The 15,793-nt window shown below is 36.2% G+C and overlaps 1 protein-coding gene and 1 pseudogene across 6 annotated transcripts in view; one reads left to right on the forward strand and one right to left on the reverse strand.

Moving 5' to 3' along the window:
• The window catches only part of ZC3H13 (zinc finger CCCH-type containing 13), a 91,635-nt gene that overhangs the window by 70,152 nt on the left and 5,690 nt on the right, over nucleotides 1-15,793 (reverse strand). For 5 of the 6 annotated variants that reach the window (XM_063102155.1, XM_063102154.1, XM_063102153.1 and 2 more), the window contains exons 2-4: nucleotides 15,037-15,162; nucleotides 14,605-14,714; nucleotides 9,086-9,197 (exon numbers count right to left, since the gene is read on the reverse strand). In XM_063102155.1, the coding sequence (XP_062958225.1) occupies nucleotides 9,086-9,197; nucleotides 14,605-14,714; nucleotides 15,037-15,153 (339 nt within the window). In that variant the 5' untranslated portion in view covers nucleotides 15,154-15,162. The remainder of the gene's footprint in view (nucleotides 1-9,085; nucleotides 9,198-14,604; nucleotides 14,715-15,036; nucleotides 15,163-15,793) is intronic. The other variant, XM_063102151.1, reaches the window with a different exon arrangement.
• On the forward strand, nucleotides 10,101-12,445 carry LOC134382391 (ATP-dependent 6-phosphofructokinase, muscle type-like; annotated as a pseudogene).

A 15,793-nucleotide genomic window follows, 5' to 3' on the forward strand; every position in this document is an offset into this window, starting at 1 on the left:
AAAAATGGGCAAAAGACCTCAACAGACACCTCACCAAAGAAGATGCAGAGATGGCAAATAAGCATATATAAAGATGTGCAACATTGTATGTCACTAGGGAATTACAAATTAAAAGGAGATACCACTACACACCTGTCTGAGTAGCCAAAATTCAACACAGTAATACCACCAAATCCTGGTGAGGATGTAGAGCAAAAGATACTCATTCTCTGCTGGTGGGATAGGTGAATGAATAAAAAACCAAACAGCCAAATTTACTATGGACTTTGGGTGATAATGATTTGTCCATGCAGGTTTATTGATTGTAACAAATGCACCACACTCTCATGCAAGATACTGATAGTGGGGAAGCCTGTGCATTTGCAGGGGAAGGAGGTATATGGGAATTTCTGTACCTTCCATTCAATTTTGCTGTGAACATAAAACTGTTCTAAAAAATAAAGTCTATTCTAAAAGAATGAAACACAACAAATGAAATTACCTGTACTTGATAACATAAACAAAAGATTATTATCCCTAAAATACAGAGATTTAAAAATGAAGAAGAAAAAGACCAACCAAAAAAATCTGGAAGTATGGGCAGGAGATATGGACAGTAGCAATACGGACAATAGCCCTTAAATGCATGAAGATGCTCGACCTCACCCATTAGGGAAACAAATTAAAACTATACTGATATGGTGTTTTTCTCCTACCAAGTTGGCAAAAATACAAGTTTGATGACATATACTAATGAAGAAAAGGAGAAATAAATAGACACTGTTATATGCTGCTGGCAACAGTACAAATGACTCTGAAAAGGAATTTGTCATTATTTGGCAAAATGATATAGGCACTTACCTACTGACACACAATCCCATTTCTAGAGATTAATCTTTCCCTAAAACACCAAAGGTGTGTACACTACAGGTATGTACTTCTATGTTTTGGGATGATGGAAATGTTCTGTATCTTGATTGTGGTAGAGAATATAAAGGTGTATACATCTATTGAGGCTCAAACTGTATATTTTAAGTGGGTGGATTTTATTGCTTACAAATTTTACCCAAAGAAAGTAAATTTTTAAAGAGCTCAGGACCCAAAATAAAGATCTCCTTCCCACAAGCTAAGGAAGGGACACTTGGACATAAAAATAGTAACTAACAGTGGTGATGGATTAAAGTTGGAGACATCAGTAAGAACTAATGGTTAGCTTAAATATAGATACAGATGGTCACTAGAAATATTTATATACACTAGTTAGTATACACACATATATTTCTTTGCTCTGTCAGCTGAGAGGTCCTAAAAGAAACAGCACCCCAGTAGAAACAAGCATACCTAGCACCCAGATTTTAGTTTCTAATACCATTCTACATTAAAAGGAACCAGGGCATGTGCGTGCACTCTCTTTCTTTCTTGCTGTGTGTGTGTCTCAGGATACTTGGAATCCAGCCATTAAGCTATGAGGAAGCCAAGGCTATCCACATAAAGAGACCACATGAAGAGGCCCACATGGATAGGAATTGAGGCCTCCAGCTGACAGCCAGCATTAACTGCCAGACATGTGCGTGAACAAACTTTCAAGTGATTCCAGCCCACGTGCTTCAGTACTTTAGCTGAGGCCCATACATCCACAAAGAGACAAGAAGTCCCTACTGCACCCTTCCTGAATTCCTGACAGAATTTGTAAACATAATAAATGGCTGTTTTATGCCAAGGCATAGAAACTGGAACTCCTCCTAATGCTATCAAAGAATACTTTGCAGATCATACTGGGCTAATATATAATTCTTTTGTCATATGAAATGAAAATTTATATTTACTTTGGAAAATCACCATAATTATCCCTGTACTAGACATTCATTATCAAGTTTCTACCAGGTGGCATATAGTGTATCTCTACTTATACTCCTATCCTTCTCTTCTAACCTTTCCCTTTGAAATAGATAAACAACACTCATTAGAGATCTATTTACCCCTACAATGATCAGCTTCCTAAACTTTTAATTTGGTGACTTTCTACTATTCCTACTTCGCATTTACACTGTTTCATCCTTTCTAAAGAACTTTTATATGCATGTCCCCACTTGGCTCTCACCATAACCTGTGACATGCTGGAGCAGGTACATTTATCTTACAGATTAAAAAAAGCAAGGTCAAGAAACCTAGGATATAGTTCGTAACAGTGTTAAGACTTTCTAACTTAAGGTCCTCCATTTCAAGTCCTGCTAATTATAGCAGCGATAGCACTGTCCCCTCCCTAGCCAGAAATATGAAGATGTAGAAAAAGTGCAAGGTAGGGGATTGCAGGGAAAGGGCAGGAAGAAAATGGGGTAGTGGGCTGTGTAGCAAAACTAATAATTATGAGTGAATTCTGGGAGGAACAGTTCCCAGAGACAGTAAGCTTCATGCTAGAAATTAATTTTTAATTCAGAATATGAGGGAACCAGGAAAAAATCAACCGTACTGTGCAAAGTCAAAATAAATGGTAGCCTGTAAGACATCTGGAATAGTCTGAAACTTGGGTAATCAACTTGAGATCCACCTACAGATGGAGATCTGAAAAGTAATTTGAGTAGTAGTCATCTTAAGTAAATTCAGGATAAATATCGAGTCTAAACAGATTCTGTTTGAAGATAAGGAGTAAGGTTGGGATGGAGTAGGAAACAGAAGCAATGACAAAAGTAACCCTTCAAAAAAATGGTGGACGAGAGAGGGAACATCATTCTAAAGTCTCAAAAGCAAAACCTCTGAAAATGTCTTATTACAGGAACCAGAAAAGGTCATTAAAATGATAGGTTAAGAAAAAATGTATTTAAAAATATTAAACCAGTTGAAATAGTCAACATATACAAAAAACTAGCATCAGTTGAAACACCATTCCAATTGTTTTAATTTCATGAGTGCAGATTAACAAAAAAAATTCAAGACTTTAAAAAAAAAGATCATGAAAATGTTCTGGAAATGGATGGTGATGATGGTTGCACAACAATGTAAATGTACTTTATGCCACTGAACTGTACATCTAAAAATGGTAAGTTTTATGTACATTTTACCATAATAAAATTTAAAAAGCCAGTAACAAACATCAATACATAAAAATAAACATAGACCATCACCCTGGCCCATCTGCTCTGAGGTTAGATTTTAGGTAAGCAAAGGGATACTCAAAAGGCATCTCTAAACCCAAAACTGTATATCCTACCACAATGATGAGTTACCTAATCCTTTCTCGAATGCAGTCACTAGGCTGCTCCTAAGAGACAAGGATCCCCTGTAACATATTTATGCCTCCATCATCAACAAATGCTTGAATATTCCTCCTAACTCTATGCTCGGGGGTCTAATTTTGCTTTCAAAGCTAATTTATCTGTTGTGCTCAAATTCCATAAAGTAACAAGTCTCTGTTATAGAAAACAAACAAACAAACAAAAACAACCCCACAATTCAATTACTACATTTGAAAAGTTCTACAGATTGGTTAAAAGTATCTATTTTCTATTGACCCTACATCAATAAGCATTCCAGTGTTTTAAGTTTGGTTCAGATCACGTAGACCAGCCCTTTCCAAAAGAAATATAATGCAAGCACATATGTAATTTTACATTTTGTTACAACATAAAAAGAAAAAAAAAGAGGTGAAATTAAAATTTTAATAGTATATTTTATTTAACCCAATGTATCCAATATATTGTCACTTCAACATATAATCAACATAAAAAATTACTGAGATATTTCCCTTTCTTTTCATAGTAAGTCTTTGAAATTTACTATGATTTTACACTTATAGCACAAGTCAATTCAGACCAGTCACATCAGATAGCACAGACCCTAGATCACCAGGGGTTCTCAACCCTGGATGCACATCAGAGCCACTTTTTGTTTATTCAGTAAATGAATTTACTAGTTCCAGGGTCTGGAGGTAAACTGGTGAACAAGACCAACCTCCTTACATACAAATGTCTTTTCTCTACTGCCAAACCCTGAGTTTGGCACACAAGACCATTCACAATCTGGTCCTAATTTAACTCTTCAGTTTTCACCTCACATCCACATATGCCAAAATTCCTATACCTAGAAACACAGCTTCACAGTTTCTCAAACACATCAGTCCTTCAAAACTCCTTATAGTTATTTGTTGGTTTTCCCTCTTCCCTCCCCTGCTTCACTTTCCCTATCCTTCAACAGCCAGTATAAAAGTCATTTCCCTTTGTGAAGTATTCCCTGGTTCCCCAGGGAATTATTTATTCTCTCCACTGTGCACTTTGCTCTTATCTCTGTAACATACTAGCACATGCCATAGAATTACTACAATTCTTGAATTTGTCGCCCCACAAGATCAGGGGCTATCAACCTCACAATTCAGACACACTGCAATTGACATCAGTGACACAGAAGGGGTGGAATTATAGTTAAATTTGCTGAAAATCACACCCATCTTATCTTAGCTATGTCTATGGTGTCCATGCTATAATTGCCCTTAAATGATCAGTACCTGTTAACCTGACATACATAGCACCCAAAATAATTACCCTGGTATCCCAGCTTATTAACATTTTTCTGTAAGTTTGGATAGTGAGTTCCCTAAAACCTGATCATTCTTGAAATCTGTGACACTATCCCTTGGGTATGCATGAAGATCATCAGTGTACCTCTGTGGGCTTTCCCATGTATGAAAATCAAGAATCAGGCTTTAAATTTCTTAACAAAATGCCAACTTTGCTGTCTACTAACTTGATTTGATGAACATATAAACCTTTATAATAAACATTTACAATTACTTATCTGTTAACAACCTAAATCTCCAATGCTGATGTTTAACTCCAATAAAGAGCTTAAAGTCAACTCATATTAGAGATAAAAAGTTAAGAGCCATTTTAATACCAGTAATACATTTATTAAGCAGTCATCATGAAACAGTAAGTCATGTTACTTGTTTTACATATATTTTCTTCACAGCAGCACACTGACATAGCCAGTATCTTCATTTTACAGATAAGGAAACTGACAGTTTAAGTAACAATCCCTAAAGTAATGTATTCAGAATATGAATTCCAGATGCTTGCCTTTTACACTAATTACAGTTCATCTAGGGGTGTGCGCCAGTTTCTACTGACTCACGAGAACCAACTTAAATTTTTAAGAATTCTGGAAGCCATTGTTAAACACAGTATTAAAAATTAAATTAAAAACAAATAAGTTGTATTAAAAATAGTGGTAATTACTCAGAACTTACCTCTTAAATATTTTAGTACATTTTACTCTTGAAGTTATTGTGTGTGTGTGCATGCACACGTAATATACAAGGGGACTTCAAAAAGATCATGGAAAATGAAATTAAAAGATAGAAATACAAAACATAAACTTTATTTCTCAACATAAGCTCCATCAAGTTCAAGACACTTTTGTAAGCAATGATATCTGCCATTTAGTCCATCCCTAAAAACTGAGGGTCCTGGGACTTGAATGCTATCGATGCAGTCTTTTTCACATTATTAACTGACAAAAAATGGTGCCCTTCAAAGATATTTTAAAATTAGGAAACAAAAAGAAGTCAGAAGGAGCCAAATAAGGACTGAAAGGTGGATGCCTAATGATTTCCCATCAAAACTCTTGCAAAATTGTCTTTGCCTGATAAGAGGAACGAGCAGGAACCCTGCTGAGGTAGAAAAGGACTCTCTGGTGAATATTTCCTAGGTGTTTTTCTGCTAAGTCTTTGGCTAACTTTCCAAAACACTCTCATAATGAGCAGATGTTTTATCATTCTTTGGCCCTCTAGAAAGTCAACAAACAAAATGCCTTGGGCATCCATAAAAACTGTTGCCATGGTCTTTGTTCTTGACCAGTCCATTTTTACTTTGACTGGACCATTTCCACCTCTTGGCAGCCATTGCTTTGATTATATTTTGTCTTAGGGATAGAACTGGTAAAGATATGTTTCATCTCCTGTTACAATGCTTCAAAGAAATGCTTTGGGATCTTGATTCTACTTGTTTAAAATTTGAAAGCTATGCTCTTGTCTGCAGCTGATCTGGGAACAACAGTTTTGGCACCCACTGAACGAGTTGTTAATCATAGGTCCTCTATAATTAGGACACAAACAAGATTAATTTTTTCCTCACAAATTGATGTGGAGGGTCTGCCACTGCAAGCTTCATCATCTAGTCCCTTCTTAAAACAAATTAATCATTTGTAAACTTCTTTGGGGCATTGTCCCCATAAACCTTTTTGTAAAGCATTAATGATTCTCCCACCCAATGATTCTCCCACCTAAACTTAACCATAAATTTAATGTCTATTCTTGCTTCAATTTTAGCCAAATTCATGTTGTTATGATAGGCGCTCTTCTCAAACTAGTGTCTTATCCTTCTTAATGCCTCAAACTATTTCCTGTTCAGACATGTTATAGTAAAATAGTACAAGTTTATTCTGCTGCAAAAAAATTTTGCAATCTATGCATAGTTTTTTCATAATATGTATTTTCCATGAACTTTTTGAGAACTATAGATAGTATTTCTAATACTATATATATTACATATAGTGGGAATACTACATATTCTATATGACAGTGTGACACTTAGCAGGTCTTCCCAACTGTGCATTCAGTGATATCTCTTTGGTAGCTTGAAATTGGCCATCGTGGGAGTATTTACACTTAATAAATTGGCAAATCCTACAAACCATTACTTTCTTTTTTTCAGAGTGGCTTTTAAACATTTGCCAGCAGACAAGAGTCCATTCATTAACCTGAACCAATAGGTTAGCTCATTTCAAAATGCAATACGCATGCTTAGCACCTATCCAGAAATTCCGATTTAGTTCATTAAGGATGAAATATTGGCACGTGTATTTTTTTTCTTTCTTTCTTTCCTTTTTTTGTGGTTGGCCAGTACAGGGATTCAAACCCCTGACCGTGGTGTTACAACACTGTGTTCTAACCAACTGAGCCAACCAGCCAGCCCAGCATGTGTATTTTGAAAAAGATCTTCCCTCAAAAGGAATTTTGTATGGTAAATACTTCCAGCTGAGAACTACTATTGAAGATTTCCAAAACTGTATTACTATATCATATGAGACATTAGAAATCTATATACTTAAAACTGCATTATTTCAGGTACCAAAAATAAGTCTTTAAAAATTATAGTATAAAACTGTCAGAGCTTTTTTTTTATCATGGGTCAAACATAGCCACAGAAAGCTTCTACGTATCTTAAATTATTAAAGAGGCTGCTGCTTATACAACTCAATAACTTTTATAAAAACACTATAATATGGGATAACTGGATATTCACATGCAAAAGAATGAGACTGGACCCTTTCCTCACACCATAAATAAAAATTAGCTCAAAATGTATAAAAGACTTTGATTATAAGAGCTAAAACTATAAAGTTCTTTGAAGAAAACACAGATGTATATCTTTGTAACTATAAATTAAACAGTAGATTCTTAGATGACACCAAAAACACAAGCAACAACGACAAAAATATAAGTCTGATTTAATCAAATTAAAACCTTTTGTGCTTTAAAGGCCATCATCAGGAATATGAAGACAACCCACAGAATGGGAGAAAGTATTTGTAAGTTGTTTACATGGTAAGGGATTTGTATTCAAAATATAAAGAACTCTTAAAACTAAATAATAAAAAGAACAATCCAATTTAAAAAATGAGTAAAGGATCTCCAAAGAAGATGCACAAATAGCCAATATGCACATGAAAAGATCCTTAACATCATTAGCTATCAGGGAAATGCAAATCAAAACCACAATTAGATTATCACTTCACACCCACCAGGATGGCTACAATCAAAAAGTTACATGATAATAAGTGTTGGTAAGGATACAGAGAAATTGGAACACTCATACACTGCTGTCAAGAATGTAAAATGGTGCAGCCATGTAAGACAGTCTAGTAGTTCTTAAAAAGGTTAAACAGAGTTATTGTATGACTTGCCAATTCCACTCCTTAGTATAAACCCAAAAGAAATAAAAATAAATACACACATAAAAACTTGTATGCAAATGTTTACAGCAGCATTAAGTGGAAACTGCCAAAATATCCATCAACTGATGAATGGATAAACAAAATGTGGTATACCAATATGATGTAATATTATTTGGCAAAAACAAGGAATAAAATACTGATGCATCCCAATTTTTCACGAACCTTGAAAATACTATGCTAAATGAAAGAAGCTAGTCACAAAAGATCACATATTGTATAATTTCATTTATGTGAATTGTCCAGGATAGGCAAATTTATAGAGAGAAAGGGGAATTTAGTGGTTGCCTAGGGCTGGTGGTCAGTGGGGAAACCAGGGGTTGACTGCTAAAGGGTATAGGGTTTCTTTCTGGAGTGATGAAAATACTCTAAAATTGACTGGGGTGAGCATTGCACGACTCTGTGAATATACTAAAACCACTGACATACACTCTAAATGGATGAATTGCATGTATGTGGATTATACCTCAATAAATCTATTACACACACATGCATGCACACACATACCCAAGTATAACAGATTTCTTGAAAAAAAAATTAGCTCTGGGAAAGATTTCCATTCCTGACAAACACCTATGTTTTCTTTCATTCAATGAACTACATTATTAATTGTATTTCTCTTTTGGCTTTGTTACCAACAAATCCACAGCTAAACTTCGTGGTCATATATGCTTTCCTTTACCTAAATTTTCTAGTTCAGTTTTTGTTACCTCATGCTTTACTTTCATTGTTTTAATTTATAAGTGCTCTACTGTAAGCTACTTCAATCTTTCTTGGAAGCAAAACATAATGGCTTGCAAAATTATGAAAACTTAAGAATATATTTAGTACTCATGATCCCCACCAAGTTAGAAAAATCGCATGAAGTTCAACTTGAGGTCTGCCAAGCAATTGCTTTAATTTTAACTACCATGAAGAACTGAAACAATCACAGTTCTCCCACAAGACTTTTTTCCCTCTAAATTACATTTTCCATATAAAACATTATAATGCCATGTTACACATCTACCATATACTTAGCACACAAGATAATATTTAAAATGGGACTTAAATAATAAATCACTATTGAAATTTAACTTTGTTTTGGGAATTCCATTCCTACCCTAACAGGTGAGGATGACTCCTCTGTACTTCGTTTCTGGGGCTCAGTGTCCACATCTTGGCGCTTGTTCTTCATTCTTTCTCTAAGATCCCCTGTAGGTCTTTCTGGTGACCTTTGAACCAAAACACAAAAATAAAACAAACAAAAAATATCTACATTTATGTAACATTTTATAAGAATATATTTACAGAAATAAGCTCATAGATCTCAATATAATATAATTTTTCTAACTGTCCTTGGCTCCTAAATTTCTCAAAAATAATTACTTTGTTTCAGCTTAAATATAAATACGAAAAAAAAAAAAGAGCAACACTTACAAGTTTTCTCCAAATACCAATCAAAATGCATATGTTAAAATTCCATGGGACGACAGGTACTGGTGATATTAATAAGAAACTATATGTGAACTGAGAAAAAGGAATATGTAATGAACAGGTTGACTTGTTTTCCTATTAACCACATAAACATATTACATATATTTGGAAGCAAAAGGTAGTAAGATAAAGTTTTAAACTGCAAAGTCACAAAATTAACCTAGAGGCAACAGCACTATCACCTACACATGGATGTGGTTGGATGCAAAATTAATAACTGAAAAAATATTTTATACCCCAGAATAAAAGCAAACAGGAGTTTTGTGCTATTTTGTAACTTTTCTTAAATTTTAAATTATCTCAGAATAAAAATAAAGGATTCAAAGCAAAATGTTAGAGTGGTCATTTTATGTTCTGTGGTGGACTTTTTTAACTGAAGGAAAAATACAAATTTATACACACAATGGTAAGGCTTCATAATTTATACTAGAAATTTGATAGTATATGAGTATGCAATTAAACACACCGCCTTTAAAGAATATTCCTAGAGGACCTTTAAAAGAGGGCAATGAAGTTAAGGAATGCTCTGTCCCTCTGTGATCACCAAAAATACTGTATATAAAAACAAAAGAGCCCTCTTTCCCAAGGACAATCTGCAGGAAGGCAGTGGTGGCAGAGAACTGAGACTAAAAGCATGGATCATGACCCACGAAGAGCACCACGTAGCCAAAACCCTGGGGACTGGCAAAGCCATTGCCGTGTTAACCTCTGGTGGAGATACCCAAAGTATGAATGCTGCTGTCAGGGCTGTCGATCCAGTTGGTGTCTTTACCAGTGCCTGTGTCTTCTCTGTCCATGAGGGTTAGCAAGGCCTGATGGATGGTGGAGATCACATCAGGGAAGCCACCTGGAAGAGTGTTTCGATGATGCTTCAGCTGGGAGGCACAGTGACTGGAAGTGCCCGGTGCAAGGACTTTTGGGACCAAGAAGGATGACTCCAAGCTGCCCACACCTTGGTGAAGCATGGGATTACCAATCTGTGTGTCATTGGGGGTGATGGTAGCCTCATTGGGGCTGATACCTTCTGTTCTAAGTGGAGTGACTTGTTGAGTGACCTCCACAAAGCAAGTAAGAGCACAGCTGAGGAGGCTACAAGGTCCAGCTACCTGAACATCATGGGCCTGGTTGGCTCAACAGACAATGACTTCTGTGGTACTGATATGACCATTGGCACTGACTCAGCCCTGCACCAGATCACAGAGATTATAGATGCCATTAACACCACTGCCCAGAGCCACCAGAGGATGTTTGTATTAGAAGTGAAGGGCCACCACTATGGATACCTGGCCCTTGTCACCTCTCTCTCCTGTAGGGCCAACTGGGTTTTTATTCCTGAATGTCCCCCAGATGATGACTGGAACACCTTTGTCACTGGCTCAGTGAGAAAAAGACCCATGGTTCTCATCTCATCACTGTAGCTGAGGTGTAACTGACAAGAATGGAAAACCAATCACCTCCGAGGACATCAAGAACCTGGTGGTGAGGCGTCCAGCATATGACATCCAGGTCACTGTCTTGGGACACATGCAGCAGGGTGGGACATTGTCAGCCTTTGACCGAATCCTGGGCAGTAGGATGGGTGTGGAAGCAGTGATGGTGCTTTTGGAGGGGACCCCAGATATCCCAGCCTGTGTGGTGAGTCTCTGTGGTAACCAGGCCGTGTGCTTGCCCCTCATGGAGTGTGTCCAGGTAACCAAAGAAGTGACCAAGGTCATGGATGAGAGGAAATCTGATGAAGTAATGAAGCTGAGAGGACAGAGCTTCATGAACAACTGGGTGGTATACAAGCTTTTGGCTCACGTCAGACACCCAGTATCTAAGAGCCACTTGCACACAGTAGCCATGATGAATGTGTGGGCCCTGGATGCAGGCATGAATGCCGCTGTTCACTCCACTATGAGGATCAGCCTTATCCGGGACAACTGAGTGCTGGTTGTATATGATGGCTTCGAAGGCCTGGCCAAGGGTCAGACTGAGGAAGCTGGCTGGAGCTACGCTGAGGGCTGGACTGGCCAAGGTGGTTCTAAACTTGGGACTTAAAGGACTCTACCCAAGAAGAGCTTCAAACAGATCACTGCCAACATAACCAAGTGTAACATTCAGGGCCTTGACATCATTGGGGGTTTGAGGCTTACATAGGGGGCCTGGAACTGATGGAGGGCAGGAAACTGTTTGATGAGCTCTGCATCCCATTTGTGGTCATTCCCGCTATGGTCTCCAACAATGTGCATGGCTCAGACTTCAGCACTGGGGATAACTCAGCACTCAATGCTATCTGCATGACCCGTGACTACATCAAACAGTCATTTGCAGGAAGCAAACATCAGATGTTCATCATTGAGACTATAGGTGGCTACTGTGGCTACCTGGCCACAATGGCAGAACTGGCAGCTGGGGCTGATGCCGCCTACATTTTTGAGGAGCCCTTCACTATTCGGGACCTGTAGGTGGATTCTGAACATCTGGTGCAAAAGATGAAAACAACTGTGAAAAGAGGCTTGGTGTTAAGGAATGAGAAGTGCAATGAGAAATATACCACTGACTTCATTTTCAACTTGTACTCTGAGGAGGAGGGCATCTTCGATAGTAGGAAGAATGTGCTTGGCCACATGCAGCAGGGTGGGAGCCCAACTCCATTTGACAGGAATTTTGCCACTAAGATGGGCGCCAAGGCTATGAACTGGATGTCCGGGAAAATCAAAGAGAGTTACCATAATGGGCCGATCGTTGCCAATACACCAGACTCAGACTATGTTCTGGGGATGCATAAGAGGGCCCTGGTCTTTCAATCAGTGACTGAGCTGAAGGACCAGACAGATTGTGAGCACTGAATCACCAAGGTACACAGTGGTGGCTGAAGCTGAGGCCCATCCTCAAAATCCTAGCCAAGTACAAGATTGACTTGAATATCTCAAACCATGCCTACCTGAACCACATCACTCGGAAGTGGCCTGGGGAAGCTGCTGTCCAAACCTCTTTGGGGTGAGAGGAACAGATTATCTGATCATGGTCAGCTCATGCCTTGACAGATCAAAGTCCACATTTTCTCAGTGTTTTAGATCCTTTTTCATTAAGTTTCCTTTTATTCTGTACCTGCAGCCATGATCAGTTCTGGCCAGGAGTTGGGGAAGTGGAAGTTCCTTTTAGGTAGAATTTATCTGACTTCTCCCCCAGCTTCACCTGTCAAACAAGGCTGGGTTCCTCTCGTGCTACTGCTAGATTTCAGTTACTCGGTTAGAATTTTCCTAAAAATAAACTTTATTTATTTCTTTGTGATAACAAAGAGTCTTGGTTCCTCTACTACTTTTACTGCAGTGATAAGCTATAACTACACTAATGATGCCAACTGGTCACTGCGAAAAAAAAAGATATGAACAAATCACATAAATATTCACATCTATTTCAAGTAATCTTTGATCGATCAAATCAACTCCTCCAACTTATCAGTCATTAATACAAATCACATGGTTAGTGAAGAAATCATTTGAGTTAATTCATTTTAAAGGATCTCATTAATATTGACATACATTTAATAGATCTGTGTTAAATGTTTTAAGTTAAAGCTGAACTTGACACTGGAATTTCTTACTAAGAACCAGTACTTAAACGTTCTAAATTATAATTATGATGTACATGTAAATCCTATGTGTCCTGGTTTCCTTTATGTAATAAAACTGTATATTATGAACTTGTTTCTATTCTAAACAGCACCTAACAGAGTGAATGCTCCATACACAGTGAATGCTTAATGAATGACTTAAATATCTTGTATATAAATAAGCATTTTCTAAAATATATTGTTTGTCTTCCCATCTTTGAATCATATTATGAACTATATTTTTCTTCCCTACCAAAAAAAAAAAAAGAAAAATACAATTACTAAAGAAGTTCAGATGGAAAAACACATACAAAATAGCAAAATTAAAACGAAAAATCCTTTATTCTAAATCAAATAATGATATTAATTTTTGCCATTTCAGACAAATTTTCTCTGCCCATTTTCTTCAAAACTATTTCTTATGTAAAAATTTTCAGCTAGCTAATAATAAATTTCAAAGATAAATTAAAGCATGTATTAAAAGTGTCATATTAATATAAACAAAAACTTAGATTACTGAAATAGTTTTTCCAATAAAGTGTTTTATGTGTACAGATACAGGTAATAAAACATATAATAGAGACTAATTTTCCCACATTAACAGAAGTGACAAAGACAATCTAGATACAAATAAAACAGAGTATTTAGCATCACAAGTAAAGTACAACATACTGTTTAAGTGAACAGGAAGTTAGCTAATGTTAAAGGTTTAAATTTTAAATTCTCCTTAACTTCAAAAGCTACCCACCCCCTACAATGCACACACACAAATTCACCCAATTAAAAAAAAAAAACTCCAATTATTAATGTTCAGTTTTTATGCTGTTGCTATAGCCAAAGCGACCAGCATTCCCAACTTTGGGACTAGGTAAATTATTTGTTTACCAATCAAATTTAAACTATTTCGTGACAATCTTTATGTATGTTACATCTTTAAACACCATAGCAAAATCATCATGAAGGAACCAAAACAAAAAGGTCTTTATTAAGCAAGTTTAATTTGGCCAATCCTTTTATTAAAAGTAAAATGTTCTAAATAGGGAGTACATTTATTCACATATAAATACATATTTTCATTTACATTAACATATTGTGATAAGGGATTTGGCAAATGTACTTCAACCTACAGAGCTTGCATAAGCTTTGAATTTAGTATATCTTAAAAAGCTAAAATTATACCCTATTTAAATTTTAATATTTTAAGAATTAAAAATAGTCTGTCCTCACTAAAAATAAATTCAGACACTGTGGAATTTTGCTGTCCTAAGCACCAACTTAATACATAATTTAATACATAATTAACTTTATTTGCTCAATATTTTCTTGTTTTTGACAGTAGATCTTTTTGTAATATGCATTGGGGAGTAAGCCAATTACTCTTGAAAATAACAACTAAAAAGATCTTGTTGGTCTTTGACTACTGGTATGACTATGACCAAAACAGAAAATCTGACCGAATATATGGGTATATTTCAGAGTTTTATACTAGATAAATTATAAAAGCCATCTTCTAATAGTACGTGAACAATTCAAAGTTTTCAGTTTACCTTCTATAATTGCTGCTATAACCTTTACCACGAGGTGAAGGGCCATGTACGAATCTACATGTGTTTCCATAGAGGCAGTTGCCAGTCTTCAGCCAGTTACGGCACTGTGTCTAAGAGACAGATATCACTATGTAAGTTTCGTATATATTTCTGGAAAAAAGATGCTATTGGGATAAAATTAAAACAAATGCTATCAAAATTCCAGCTAACCTGCAATATATTACTCCCCAAATAATAAAAACATGAGGAAAGAAAAAGCAAGCCCCATTAACCCTATCATCTTTTTCACTTCTTTTCACAAAACACATTTAAAAATAATTTACTAAGCCAACATTCCTACATAAAACAACCCATTCATCTTTATGCTACAAATCAGTATTTCAATGATGGGATTCTAAGAGAACCCCTGTAACTGTACTAGTGCCAACTCACCTCTGCTGTACTGCCAGTGCTGGGTCCAAGCCTCTCAAATACACTGGGTCTTCGAGATGTGCTATCAGATATGGTCTTGGTATTTTCCACTGTGACCTTTCTTCTAATTTTTGACATTTTGTACTACTTTAACCAAAAAAGAGAGAGGCAAAATTGTAAAATTCTTCAGTTTTAAATAACTGAGCCCATTACTCACAAGTAGATAAAACTATAGGTAACACCGTAATATTACAGGAGATTTTCCTTGGGAGAAAGAGGCATAAGAGAGGTCATAGGTAAACAGAAATAAGGTATCTACTAAAATGTGCCTTATTAGTAAATTTGTTAACAACTTTAAAATCTGTTGGCTAGAACTGTCACTCTTCTGCAGAGTGAACAAACATGATTCTACTCACACTGTAAAGTTTTCATAGCACTGTACATCCAACCTCAGAAAATACACTACAAAATATTTAGTTTATAAGTTACTTATAAAAATTGTTTTAAAATTTAGTAACTCCATCCTTTAAGAAAAAGTTGTTAACCATCAACTGATTGACTGAAAAAGAGAGCTATGTCAAAGAAGATGGGAAAATTAAAAAATCAGGTGAAAATTTTAGACAGCAGAAATTAGGTTTTATACAGTTTAAGTGACAACAACAGTTATGTTCTAAAAATCAGCTTGGGAGAAAACTGACTGCTGTTTAAAAATTTTCCTTGTCTTGCAGAGGTCAAAGAAAAACAACATGATCAAGGATATTTATTTTCCAGTAAGACA

The sequence above is a fragment of the Cynocephalus volans genome, chromosome 7 (genome assembly GCF_027409185.1).
Source record: "Cynocephalus volans isolate mCynVol1 chromosome 7, mCynVol1.pri, whole genome shotgun sequence".
NCBI lineage: Eukaryota > Metazoa > Chordata > Mammalia > Dermoptera > Cynocephalidae > Cynocephalus > Cynocephalus volans.